At 28.2% G+C, this 14,442-nt stretch overlaps 1 protein-coding gene across 1 annotated transcript in view; it reads right to left on the reverse strand.

The window, feature by feature from the left end:
* The window catches only part of LOC112682076 (vasodilator-stimulated phosphoprotein-like), a 67,694-nt gene that overhangs the window by 26,360 nt on the left and 26,892 nt on the right, over window positions 1-14,442 (reverse strand). Inside the window, exon 2 of the mRNA XM_025552580.1 lies at window positions 3,254-3,624. Within this exon, the coding sequence (XP_025408365.1) occupies window positions 3,254-3,530 (277 nt within the window). The 5' untranslated portion in view covers window positions 3,531-3,624. The remainder of the gene's footprint in view (window positions 1-3,253; window positions 3,625-14,442) is intronic.

Raw genomic sequence — 14,442 nt, forward strand, 5'->3', positions numbered from 1 at the left:
AAACGAGCCTATGGTCAACTATCGTTAAACAGAAAAATAAAATCGGGAAATTATACGTATTCGTTTTGTAATATAATTGTTGGTAATTCTAATTACTATTTATTTTTTTTCAGTCTTAGTATTTTTAAAGTAAATAAATAAATATATAAACGGTCAAGTGTGTAAAAAAAAAGAACGTTGATCTATATTATTTACACACTGAAGAGTATGCTGTAGGACTTGAATTAGTCAAGTACAATAGTGAAACAGAGTAGTTGCATTAATTTGATGTAAAAAAAAAAAAACTCGTTATATGATCTCAACACGAATAAAAAAAATTTGCAATGGTGTTTATGAAAAACCGTATTTTAGTTGTTTAAAAAATAAGAGACCAAAATTACCATGCCTTAAGAAAAAAAAGTAATTTGTTTGCATTAGAGTTTGTCTACTTACGAGCAACTTTTTTGCAATGGGTATTTAGCCAAATGATTAGGGCATTTTGATACTATGAGACATTTTTGTGATGAAAGTAAAATATAATAGTGTTATCCTGACTTTTGAGCATAGTAAAAATCTTGTTCAAATAAAACTTTTGAAACTTTTTCCGAGTAAAAATGTTGCACTTCGTAATTAATAATTTGAATTACATAACATAACAAGATTTAAAATAAAATTATGAAGTATGCATACAATTATTCGGTAAACGTTAAAGACGTTTAGACGAATTAAAATCGAAAATTTTCAATATACATTTCCGTTTTTTCCGACTGTTATTATTTTTTAATGACCTCATAATATTTAATGTCCGTTTGTTTATAGTTTACAACAAATAGTAATGCCTCTTTTTTCATAATATATAATGTTTTTTTTTTGTTTAATTTGCTTTTATTTAAAAAAAAAAAACATCACAGCGATATATAGTAAGTTATGATATTACATATTATCATCGGACATCGGTATGATGAGCATCTTTTTTTTAGATTGCATCCCTACTCAACAAACTTTTTATATCTTAGTATTAAATTATTTAAATTATTTTTTATTATTATTTTATTATGCTTCTTAATACCTTTTATTTTATTTTCATTTTTTTATGGCAATCTCATTTTAGCACAACTTCAAATAGAGCAGAGTTTTGAATTTAAATTTCCGCTTATGGTTTATTTAACGTATCTTTATTTCAACGGAATTCATTATTTCGACTCCATTGCCTCTAAATAAAAAAAAAAAATTAAAAAAAGGAAAAATGAGAAACCCGATAGAAACGAGTATCGAGAGTACAGCAGTGGTGAGCGGTGATATAACTGAACGTTTGCGAGCTACTTACTCGACTTACTTACGCATGACTGACCACAAACTTTCATGTCTAACGAACGGTTATTTGATCGACGGACTGTAATCCTTATAGCAGACAAATCATCAGACTATTCGGAATTAACTACCACGCGATACAAAATGTTAGGACCTTAATGGTTCGTGGTTATACACAGCAGCTTAGATTTACCTCTGTTGGGCCTATAAAGATCTATTATATATACCAATGCATACTGATAGATTAAAGGGGTAGATTCTATATTTCACGATTCGGCACGTTTTTTCGCGATTAGTGACCACCGTCCTAATCGATTTTGAGCTCTAAAGAACAATATGCTCACTTGCCGTATTCTAGAGTGATAGAGTGATATGCTTTACTTTCTATATCGTATTAATTATAATTGTTGATAAAAATCATATTCAAGTATTGAAAGTGGTCTTGTTGTTCAAAACTACTATGATGCGTTATTATTTTAATTATTTTAAATGTAACATTTGTGTTTTTATTATTAACCTAAGGAACTGAATCTTATAGATACCGATTATTGATCGAATTAAGAACAATTTTGTTTAAAAGATAAAAAATCTGCACACATATGCGAATAAAATATAATACATAAATAATACATCATACGCGATTTACTATTTATCATTTACAATCGGAGCATTATAAATATTGACTTGATTATACAGGTTATACATAAATTATAAACAAAATATAGAGTCCTTAATGTTCAAGATCCTTGAGCCTTGTGCTCAGTGGTGTCACTCGTCGCATCGTCGTTATTTAACGATGAATCGTAAGTTTATTAAAAGTACATATATGATCACAAATCTCAACGTCAAGTTACATTGTATCAGAATCTTATAGTCTGTGCCAGTATAATGAAAATGAAAATTAACGTTTATTAGTAAAAATGTTACATAATTTATTTGTACATACACGCTATGGCAAACCATTAATAACAAGTATCATATCGTATAATATTATTAATAACTATTTTCCGGTTTGTTAGATACCATTAATACCTACACATAGGTGCACACGAGTTAGGCAGCAGCACAGGTTTGGTAAATTGTGTCCCATAAATAAAATATTAATACACAGATAGGTGAATTACGGCTCGGATATTTTTTTCAAGGGTGAATTGCGTCCCCGATATTTTTTTCATGTAGGTGAATTGCATCCCCTCTAATCGTTCTAAACAATGCAACAAAACTGAAAATAGCGCCTTAATTCTTATTTCAATAACTTATCGGAGTACACAAATCATAAATAATAATTTGCGACGTCTCGTTTGTGGGAGCACCGAGTGACAGACTCACGAAGCATTGGTCGGAGCACAAAAAATATTTTTAGATACTAACGTCTTTTTCTTTTTTTTTTTAATTCATTACCTTATACTAATTGGACTAAGGGCAATGAAAATTAATTTATATTTATTTATATTATTTATTAATTGTAAAAGATCTTCATCATTATTGATAATGAAAATCTTCTACATATTTTATACGTCTTATTTGATCCGGTCATATCCTGTCTACGTAAAGTGCCGATAAAAAAATGTACTTAAGCTCTCCAATGAACCTTAAAATATAATAAGTATTAATTAAATGTAAAAATATAGTTGTTTTAACTTACTATAAAAAAAAATAAAAAAAAAATTAAAAAAAACCCCAATATTTTTGATAATACGGGGTCGAATTAAAAATAAATAAATGTCAAATTTGTGTTCGTAACCCTCAAAAACGTATATTTTAGCGTACCCAATAGTGATTTCAAATATAATGAGAGGTTGACGTTTATTTAGAAAGGCTAAAATCACTTTCCAGACCACTGTGCGACGCCTCAGTACGGATACGGGCGAACAGGCCAACGGACAGATCAACTTTCATTGTGTTCACGTCGAACGTGAACGTGAACGTACATTGTACTATGTATTACCATGGCGGACCTTACCAGTTTGTTTCCACTGCTGGAACTTGCAGTATAGGAAGCACAAGCAAACGCATGCGGCGCAGGACAGCGCGAGCGTGGACAGTATGGCGTTGATCCAGACGTCGTTGATGACGATTTCGTCGTACATGAGCCGGCCGTGCACGTTGACGGCGCGATGAGTCCCGTTGCGCTGGCCGTTGCGCGTCATCGCGGCCGTGGCCGTGGCCGCGGCGGCGATCGTCTGCGCCGCGGCCGTAGAGGTGGTGGCAGCGGCAGACGCTAACAGTGTCGGGTCCATGGCTCGCGCGGTGACTCTGTGGTGTGCTGAACGGCGTCCAAGGTTTACGTCATAAAACGCGTGCGTGCGCGAGATTCCTCCTCCGTCGGCGGACCTGTGCAAAAATCGCAAGACGTCATTTTCGGGTCATTTATTTGGTTTTTATTTCGCGAAATCCCCCTACGCCTTCAAAAAAAAAAAAAAAAAAAAAACTACAACCACAACCACCACCGAAAACACGCGTATAAAGGTCAAGAGTGTTATAAAGGGAGTGGGTGGGTGAGAGTGCTGGAATTATCGTACTTCCGATTCGCGTTTCTTGTCGAAACGAAACCGTGCGAAACCATCACGTTCGAAATACGATCCCGTGCGGAGGTCCTGTGCTGTTCACACCAGACGGAAAAAATTATATAAAATTATATAAAAATCATTATAGACGTTAAAACATTTATTACATTAGATGTGTTTGGATTGTATCTTTTTACAATAATGACTGTGGAATTCGTATTATTTCTATTATCGAGAAGCCAAACACTCCCGTGGCGATCGTCGGCAGTAATTCTGTTGAAATTGCATTTTTTTTTCTTTTTACTACAATTTGTACGAGAAGAGTTATCTTTTTTTCCGTTCTACGATTTATAATTTTTCAATTAGATGGATTGTCCAATATCGTTTTACTTTTAATGATGCCTTATAGGAAACGTAAGGGTTAAGAGTTCATAAATTAGAAAAATAGAGCTGACATGATAGATTTTGTAACGAATTACGATGGTTTGTTTTACCGCAATCCTGGTGAATGGCTTCATTAACGATGTGCGATGGATCATATGACGAACACATCAGCTCTTATAGGTTCGAGTGTTTGAATTCCATTTATATTTGACATTTTATACCAGAGATCGATTTCATATGCTCACATGGCCTGTTAAAGGACTTGAAAGTTGGATAGTAAAATATATCTTATATGTATTTGTTGACTGGAATATATTGCGCAATAAAAAAAAATTATAAACGTTTGTGTTAAAACTTTTCGTATCTAAAAACATAAAATCTAGTCATTATTTTATACTACACACTTATGAAGACTAAAATGATCATTTATATTTGTAAAAATACCCTGTCTTTAACATGTTGTGTAATTAGTAAACATATTGATTCTGTTCAATTTAAATTTATTGATATTACTAGTGAAAATTCCAAGCTACAATGTATATAATCAGTAATTTAGTTATTATATCAATATAAATATAAACAAGCAATTTTATGTTTTTTTTCAAGAAAAAACTTTTTTACGAATTAGATTTGTACCGTAAAACCAAATGAAAAATACACAAGTCGATTACAAATTACGCCATTTGTATCAAATTACTTTTGTCCAACTTTATAATCATATAATCGATGCGCACACGAGTGTATTCTAGTGTCAAGTTAGTATTCTTTAATAGCATTTGTCTCAGATAAAAATTATTTTTTAAGAAACACATTCTATTAAATTATGGTTTAAAATTAAAATTTCAACGTTAGTATCGTGTTAGGGACGAAACTATTATGCTTTAAGAATTACAAACGTAAGTTTAAAAATATTAAAATAAAAAGATTGAATAAAAACGTCAAGTTTAAAATACATACTTTATTTATATATTTTAACTATGTTTTTATTTTTTTATTTATCCATAGTTTAATGATAGCAATAAAAAAATAAATATAATCGTATGTACCTGTTAAGTATTTTATATTTCAATTATCTACTTGGTCGTCACTTAGACCATATTTTAGAAGAAAACAACACGTTTGGGCACATTCACCCTAAACAGTTATATGGATTTCATTCTATAATTTTGCATATTATACTAATTCCGAGCTTATTAGAGTTATCTAGAGCATACCAAAAGTAAGTTGGCTCAAAGTTTTCCAAAAATATTTAAAAATGTATTTATATATATTTAAACGTCATATTTTTATTTTAGTATGTACTGTTTTTGATTTCTGATATATTCGACTTATTTTTATGTAATTATTTAATTTAATTTTGACGCAAAATGTGTTCCTAATTTTTGTATACATTTTATTCTTTCTTCAATTTCTTTTCTTAATTGTTTTTTTTCAATTGATCCCTCTTGAATTGCTATCATTACATTGATAACATTTTGAAGATTTGAATGATGTTTATAAGACTATTGGTAATAATTTAAATAGGAAGATTCCAAGCCATTAATTGTTTTGGGTATTAAAATTGCTCTTTAGCCCAAATTAAAAGTGGAAATTGTGAATCTTTTGATGCATAGCTGTCAAGTATATAATCAGCAAAATGTTTCACATCGGGTAGTGATATAAAAAACAAATTATTATTATCTACATAACATATGTGATTTTATTATATTGATTTCTTTATGGTACCGTTCATTTATTTCAAATTTGTAGACTGTATGTACCATAAGTAGTTTTATTTTGGACAAGACTTTCAATTCGATTACTTTCACATACTACATGTACCGTTCAAAACAGCTCAATGGCTTATTTTATTAAACATAAATTATGTTTATTTTGGTCCTTAAAAGCATTTGAAAATATTTTCTGATGACCATTTTTAAACTATTTGAGGAAACGAACAAGAGTTGTATTTAGTTGTTTAATGCAAAATAAAATGAATCAAATTATTCGGACTGTCTATTTTTTCTCATACATACTTATATTTTTTCATTTATACAAAGATTTTTTCAAATTTATTCGAGTAATAAAAGTATAATGAAAAAAAAATACGTGACCCATTTAAAAATGAAATAAAATAATGTATATTTCCCAACTTAAAATTTATAATATAATTATTTTATTTTAGTACGTAACTTTATATTCCTATTTTTTTTTTATTATTGAGTTTGGCTTACGAAAAATAATTTGTGATGCTTAAAATGCAATGGTTTCTATGAGTTTATATGAGTTAATAAATTTAATTTAATTAATTTTTTATTTAAAAATTTAACGGGAAATATTTTTCCAGAAAGTATAACGGCTATAAATTTGATATTTAACAATTATCAACCAGGATTAGTTCAGCAGCTACCAACATAAAAATTATTTGTCTAACTAGTTATCTAGGTATTTATATTTTGAGTGTATTTGGAAGCAATGAAAAGCTATCACACTTATGAAAAGATTCTGAGCAGAAAAAAACAGGCACTGAATATTATCTGAAAGATTATTGTCCAACGTTTTTTTGACATTTAAAACCAAAATAAAAATATATTTGTTTTGCACACAATTTTCCTCCCTTAAACTAAAATATTAATTATTTTATCTATGGGAATATTAAACACGTTTGTTTAAGTAATTTATTATTACACATCGTATTTTGTTATATTTTCTACTTCGTCCAGATAAACTTTAGTGAAAATTGTAAAACAACCTGTCTAAGCTACGTTTCATGTCCAATTTCTTATCTAAAAAAAAAAATATATATATATATATATGGTGCATACTAGGTACAAATAAATTCTATAAAGCGTGTCCTAATGTGTTTTCATAAATGCGCCCAAACATGTTACGCCCATTTTAGAACAAAAAAAAAAAAAAGAATAAAATATTTAAAAAATATTTATTTATAATATTTCACTATGTACATACGAGTACTCTACTGAATAAATTAACTGAGGCTTATAATAACTTAATCTATGAAGAAACAACTTAACTCTAGTTATATACGTGTACTCAAATGTGCTGAAATGTCCAATATGCATATAATTATTTAAAATTGAGTACAATTGATAATAAATTGACACAAAAGAATTATAAATAAAATAATACATAAAAATAAAATGTAAAAAAATGCTACAAAAACTTTTTTATTGAAACTTTGTGATGCATTAATCAAAATATATTTTTGATCATCTCTCTGGAGTATTATGAAAAACAATATGAATGCTATAAATTCCTAGCTCTATTTATAATGTAACACATTTTCAGTTATCAATGTGCATAGGTACGTTTTTTAGATTCTGAGTAAGATAAGGGATGTATTGGTTTTACCATGGTGAAGTTTTAAAAACAATACAACATTATTATCTACTCACCCCCTGTATTTTACCTGAGCTACGATTTTCATCCTTTTTTAAAGTCCAAACATTCGATACATTTTTGAAAAAGTTTCAACATTTTTTTTATAATTTTTCCGAATTGTGAGATATCCACCAAAGTGTTCCTATAATTAGTTAATAAACAAACATTGAAATAGCAAGTTTTAAAACTCGAAATTATTCGAATTTTATTTTGCCAACAGAAATGCAAATCAAACACTTTAAGTTTATATAGGAAAAAAAATGTATATATTTATATATATAAGAACCTCAGTGCTAAATCAAAATACTCGTAAAATAAATAATAAAAAATTAGTTTCGTCAAAAATATATGTATAACTGAGTCTTAAATTATATGTATACAATTTCTTTCTTATTTCCTGTATTATTGTGTTTTATATATTATTATCTTTCCTTTTTTTTTTGTTTTGTTATCTTACCGGAAAAAATTGGAAAAACGTTGAAACGGTTTCTGTAGGTAGATGCGGTACATAGTATACACGCGTAATAAGTAAATACAAATGCAAGCATACCATTTTAAAATCAATACATTTCTCATTTAGCTCACTGTGCATGTATTGGGTAACACCAAAGTCATTCGATGCGCCTGAGACTTACAAATACAATTTTGCACCGGACGTTTTCTTCGACACATTACGCGAATAACTATAAAACGCGAAATCGCGATGTGTCATTAACAGACATTTGCCCGCAAGAAAAATAACTTTTCAATTTTACAATCTAATTCCGCACGGTTTTATTCGGTCTTTTAAATTCAGTATCGGTCCGAAACGCGTCTTGTTGCTAGAAACAACCCTCGATTCTTTGTCCACTTATCTTTAAGAGATGCATTAATTTTAATTAAAACAAATAGTTCCAGTTTAATCGGTGGAAATTTTAAAGAACTTTAAAGAGGTGGGCCCTAGGTATAAAAATAATACAAAAAACCCTCTAGATAAATCTTAAAACATTGAATGGAACTTTAGATTTACAATGAAATGAGCAAATATCAAACATGCAAACCTTATATTTCTGATAGGTACAGTTAATGAGTTACGATGTGTAGAAACTTTCTTGGCCACGTGTGCTAGCACAAAACATTACTTGGCAGACTCGTTAAAACATAAAACTGTTGAGCGTACTTATTAGGAATTAAAAATGATTTAAGTGCTTGTGTTATATAATTTAACATTTGTCTTAACATTACGCAATCTTGTCGTTGTTCTTTGGTATCAGCCAAATTTTGGCAATTTGAACCAACTTGGAGAAAATATATTGAAGGTTGATTTGAATTTCATTTTAATCTTTTAAACTTTTTAAATTCTGGTTATTTTCATAATTGTGTAATATTACATCAAATATTTATGAAACATTCGATGAATAAAATGTATAGATTCGAAAGTAAACCGAATAACCATCAAATAAAGATAATCCGAGATAAATGTGCAATGAACTGACAATGAACAAATCGGTACAATGAACTTCAGACCGGTTGGCTGATTACTATACACTTTAACTATTTTTCATTCATAGATTTTTTGTTGTTGTTGTAAACATGTTATCAAACGTTTCCTGAACTCTGAAGTAATGTAAAGAGGTTTAATGAATTTACGAAAATACGAGTAAAATGTCATCAAATATTGTTCTATCAGAAAAACATCATAACAATAGACAAAACATAAAAGAAATACATAACCATTGGTGAAGTTATCTATAGATAGATGACATAAGTACTAAATATTAGTGATGGGCAACGATATCGATATCATGACACATTTTCGACACCGATATCGTTCTATAGTTGTTCGATGTATCGCAATATCAAATTTAATAATTTTTCGAGTAATACATTTTATTTTTAGATTCTAAGCTTTAGTAAATTGTATAGTATGCTGTGTAATAAACCATTTACAAATAACTAATAAGTAATAATATTTGTTTAATAATATAACTGATAAAGTTTGTACACGTATCCTCGGGAAATGTGAATTTTTATATTATTTATATTTAATTTAACATTACTACATTATTATTATATTTGATATAGCTTATAATGTTATCTGTATCGATAAGCATTATGTACTAGATAAAAGTTTACGATTTTGGTGTATCAATAATAAATATCATACACTAAATTTTAGTAAATTATTTTACTAAATTTATAAAAATATAATTCAATACGATATCGATATCGGGATACAATATCGAGAAAATCGGAACGAAATCGATATACAATATTATATCGTTGCTCAACACTACTAAATACACAGTATCTATCAGATTTTATACAAAAATCTATTTCAAGATGTTTTAATCTGTAACAATACAAGTTATTCAATACTAAAAATGCGAAAAAAAACAATTGTATTTTTAAGATTTGAAAAAATGGTATCAAATTAAAATTTTTCGATTTTTGGTCATTTAAGATCATATGAATAAACTATAAATAACAATTTCTGGTAATAATAATAGAACGAATAATGTCCAGAGTGGTTTTGAGAGCGGTATTATATTTGAATATCCAACTTACAATTTCAAAATTAAACAATATATAAGTATGTAAAAAAAACCTAAATCATAATTTTACTTTTAACTACGAGTATATTAATCATAATTAAAAAAAACACTTTTAACTTTATTCTTTAAGTCTTATACAGTTTTTTAAACGTAGAATATGGAATTAAATATTAAAATAACTTCGGTAAATAATTTTATTTTCACATACCCATGACGTTTTAGTTGTACACAAGTAAAATTACGAATTGCATTTACAGTCGTGCACACATAACCATAGAAATAAACGACCTCAAACAGAAATAAATGTATTTGTGTCTTAAATTACGTTAATAAATAGTACCTATCAGGTTGAGAAAATAACTTTGGTCTGAAAGGCCTAGAGCTAAAGTAATTTTATTCTGATAACGCAAAAATCGAATATTCCGCAGAAAGTCGAGTCTTTTTATGTCGACCGTTTAGCAAACACTGTTAATGGTTTATTAATAAATTTCGACAACTCCTGTGGACAATTCAACAGTACAATGAGTAAATATGTATGTGTTCGCTCATCGAGCACATATCATATTGTTGCCAAAAACAATCGCATCACGTTAGAATAGTATCGCACAATTCACCGAGGAAAGAGTTGCTCATTGGCAAAATAATAGCTAACAATTTGAGATATTTAATTTCTGATCGATTAACCGTACATATTATATATAGTATATAACAAAAAAAACCGTTTTGGGGTTTGGATAGAATTTCAATAAACGCGTTACTGAACAGGTATTATACCTTAAGAATGTTAAATGGCAACAATAATTTTCCAATAATTTACGGGTATTCGTTCAATTCTAATTATAAATGTTCAAGAATTGGATAGATTTTGAAAGTAAATTCAAATTTTATGTATATTACTCAGAAGGATTTGATTTGTGACAGATTTTGATGGTACAAATTTAATGAAGAGTTGAAAATCAATTTGGGAGTAAGCGTTTTTTTTATTTATTGTATCCATTTATTTGTACTTAGGTATCAAAAATCCAAATTGTAGAAGACACCATAGTAATCGCATGACATTCGCAAACAACAGTGTTGATATTAGTAAAAGGGTGTGCTAGAATAAGTCAAGGTCAGGTAGTATAAAAAGTCATCCTGTACTCAAGTGTGCGTCATGTGCATTATACACACATATTAAACACCACACGTATCTATAGGTAATAACACGTTAAACGCGTCTTCCCATAATTCGTACAATCGTAAGCTTCTTGATATTCGAAAACGTACAATAAACCGATCTCTTCATCAAATAAAATAATACCTATATGTAACCACAAGTATGTGTAAACACGAGTGCGGTAGCAAACTCGTTAGTATTATAATTATTATTATTATTATTACTATTGTTATCATTATTTTTATCACAGAAGCTATAGTGTCTGTTTATAGTGTAATCAATTTCATCGTCTCGTCTGTGTAGTAGAGTCATTCATGCATTTTACAGACTGACAGACCCTTCCACACACATGCGCGGACTATACAATAATAGTCGCAGTAATAATAGTACCTATATAATATTCTATCGGCTTTTACACATATTACTCACGTTAAACTGATCCCTTGTCTTTGTCTACACACGCGTTGAATGTGTATTATATTATGTATACCTTCAATAATACATGCAGAATGTCTGCATATAATAATACACATGGGCTTTATGCAAGAAATCCAGAATTCGTATTCCGTTTTGTTTGTTCGATTACCATACGCGGTTAGGTGTAATTGCCTAACGGTATAAAATTTTGCAATTTGTAATTTTTTACATTTATGGCAGGTCCTGTGACAGTTTAAAAACTTATTAAAGATGTAAACGTTTTTACATAAAAAACAAAAACGATTCAAACTCTAGTTTCGACATGCTCTACACTCACAGACCGACGTCCCATTTCAATGTTAACCAGTGATGTTCCCATCAATTTTGTTGAGAGCGCACGATTGTCTGAATGTTGTCATTTTTATGATTTAGACGGCAGTGATGATGGGATAAGGTTATAAATATTAACAAAAAATTGAAATGCATGGAATTTGGTTTTTTACAGAAATAGATATTAAAATTATTTAAATAAATTTATATCATCATAGTGTACCGTCAATAATTACTTCGTAGTTATACACTAATTGTTTGAGAGAAAACTGAATATTTATTACAAATTAAAGCCTGAAAAACTAATCATATTTTATACTTCTTCGTGAAGTGCTTGAGACTTGAGAGTACACCCGTAAATTTTCAAAATAATGTTAAGAATATATAACTTATAAGTAGTATATCCTATGGAAACATCACTGATGTTAACTCTGCATAACAAGTCGAAGAAGGTTTTATTTGTCTGTAAACAGTATTATTCACAGCATCCAAGTTAGCGGTGAAGCAGATGTTAAACTATATTATACTCATTAGAACGTGATATTATTATTATCAAGGTTATGGATTCAGATATTTGAGACCACAGGTTTGGCGTTCAGACTTCCCTGCAAAAACACAAATAAAACCACTTTTTTGGCCTCTTTAATACATATCATATGAAATATTATAAAAACTATAAAAAAATTATTTTTATTGAATGTTCTTTTTATTTCATCTCATAAAAAAGAAAAAAAATATACAATTTTGACAATTCATCAGTAATAAATTATGTTACTTCACTATTTTTTTTTTTTCATAAATTTATAAATAATCATACATAAGTAAATCGACTTTCATTATACTTGTACATTAATATTTATAAACATATGTCTAAATATTTAAGTGAGTCAAAATAAATTCCTTTTTAGATACCTATTTGGGTAAATGGATTGCTACATTAATGGCAAAATATTTACTAATAACCGAAATTGTGATTGTTTTCTCCTTCTATTAAATGTATTCTTGTACAAATATAATCATTTAATCATTTAAAACATGGAATACGAGTATCATAATCTAACCTTGATAACATTTTAAATTAAATTAATTAAATTAAGTGCAATATACAATTCCGCTCAGGATTTTGTTACTTGCTAAGTGTACAAAGAAAGAAGATACTATGTCAACAATTAAGAAAAATTAAAACCTACTTATGCATGTGTGGAAAGAATAAAACTTTAATTTAAATGGAAAAATAAGTAAAACTATTAATGTCAAAATATAATTAAAAACAAAAACTACGGGTAATTAGTAAAATAGTAAATAGTTAAATAATAATAAGTTACATTTATTATTTAGAATTAAATGTATAAATATAGTATGTATGTATGTAAGCAAACAAAATTCAACACAATAACTACTCCAGTGGGAAAGGAAAAAATTTGAAAAAAGGCAAGATACAAAGTTAGGTGAATCATATAGCAGTATTGATAATTTAAACTTGAAAACAATGTACCGTTATTTTCGAAAATATTATTCTGAATGAAAGAACCGAATAGGTCATATTTTTGAAGATGATTGATATAATAGATAGATTAGATAGATGTAATAGATATAATAGATTTAGTGTGCTTGAATTTTTTAAATTATAGTTTCCATATTAGATTTTATATTAAATATTAAAATTGTAACTAAAATGTTTAAAATACACGTATGGTGAGAGTGTAAATATAACCAGATGCTAAATAACAATTCAAATAAAATCGGTAACCACAATCGCTAATAGTTAATAAACCACCATCGTCAAATAAGATTAGGCCACACGGCCATTTATTTGATATGGTATTATACATACCTAATAATCAGATTGATATTTAAAATAATACATTTTTATTTGAATAATCATTTGATTATTCTTTTTAAGGACCAAAAAACAATATTTCGTGACCCCAATATTGAAAACTACGGCTCTACACGATTATTATCGAAGGAAACCAATATAAAATATACAATATAAAATTTGTTACAATTATAAATATTAAATTAAGTATTTATTAAATGTTAATGAAATAATTACTTTCTTATATATCTACTTCAATAATTATGATACTGATAGCATTTTTTGTTTACGTTTGGATAAAATTGCATATGCATAGAATATTTTAAGTCACGTATAAGATATCATAGAAAAATGAATCGTAATCACCAATTTTTTCTTGATAAAACGTACAATAATTGTATAATAATTTTAATTATTAAATTCACATTTAAAAAAACTTCAAATTTCATAATAAACCAATGGTTAAACTTTAAAAAATTATTTTAAAACCACAAATACTTTTTCTAAAAATCCTATTTACAAAATGGCTATTTTGGATTTTTTTTCAAAGAATAAAATATAATTTAAAATTTTCAAATTTGAGTTCTGAATATCATATCAAAAAAATCTTTTATACAGTTTTGT

This window comes from Sipha flava, unplaced genomic scaffold, assembly GCF_003268045.1.
Source record: "Sipha flava isolate LNK unplaced genomic scaffold, YSA_version1 0_pilon_pilon, whole genome shotgun sequence".
NCBI lineage: Eukaryota > Metazoa > Arthropoda > Insecta > Hemiptera > Aphididae > Sipha > Sipha flava.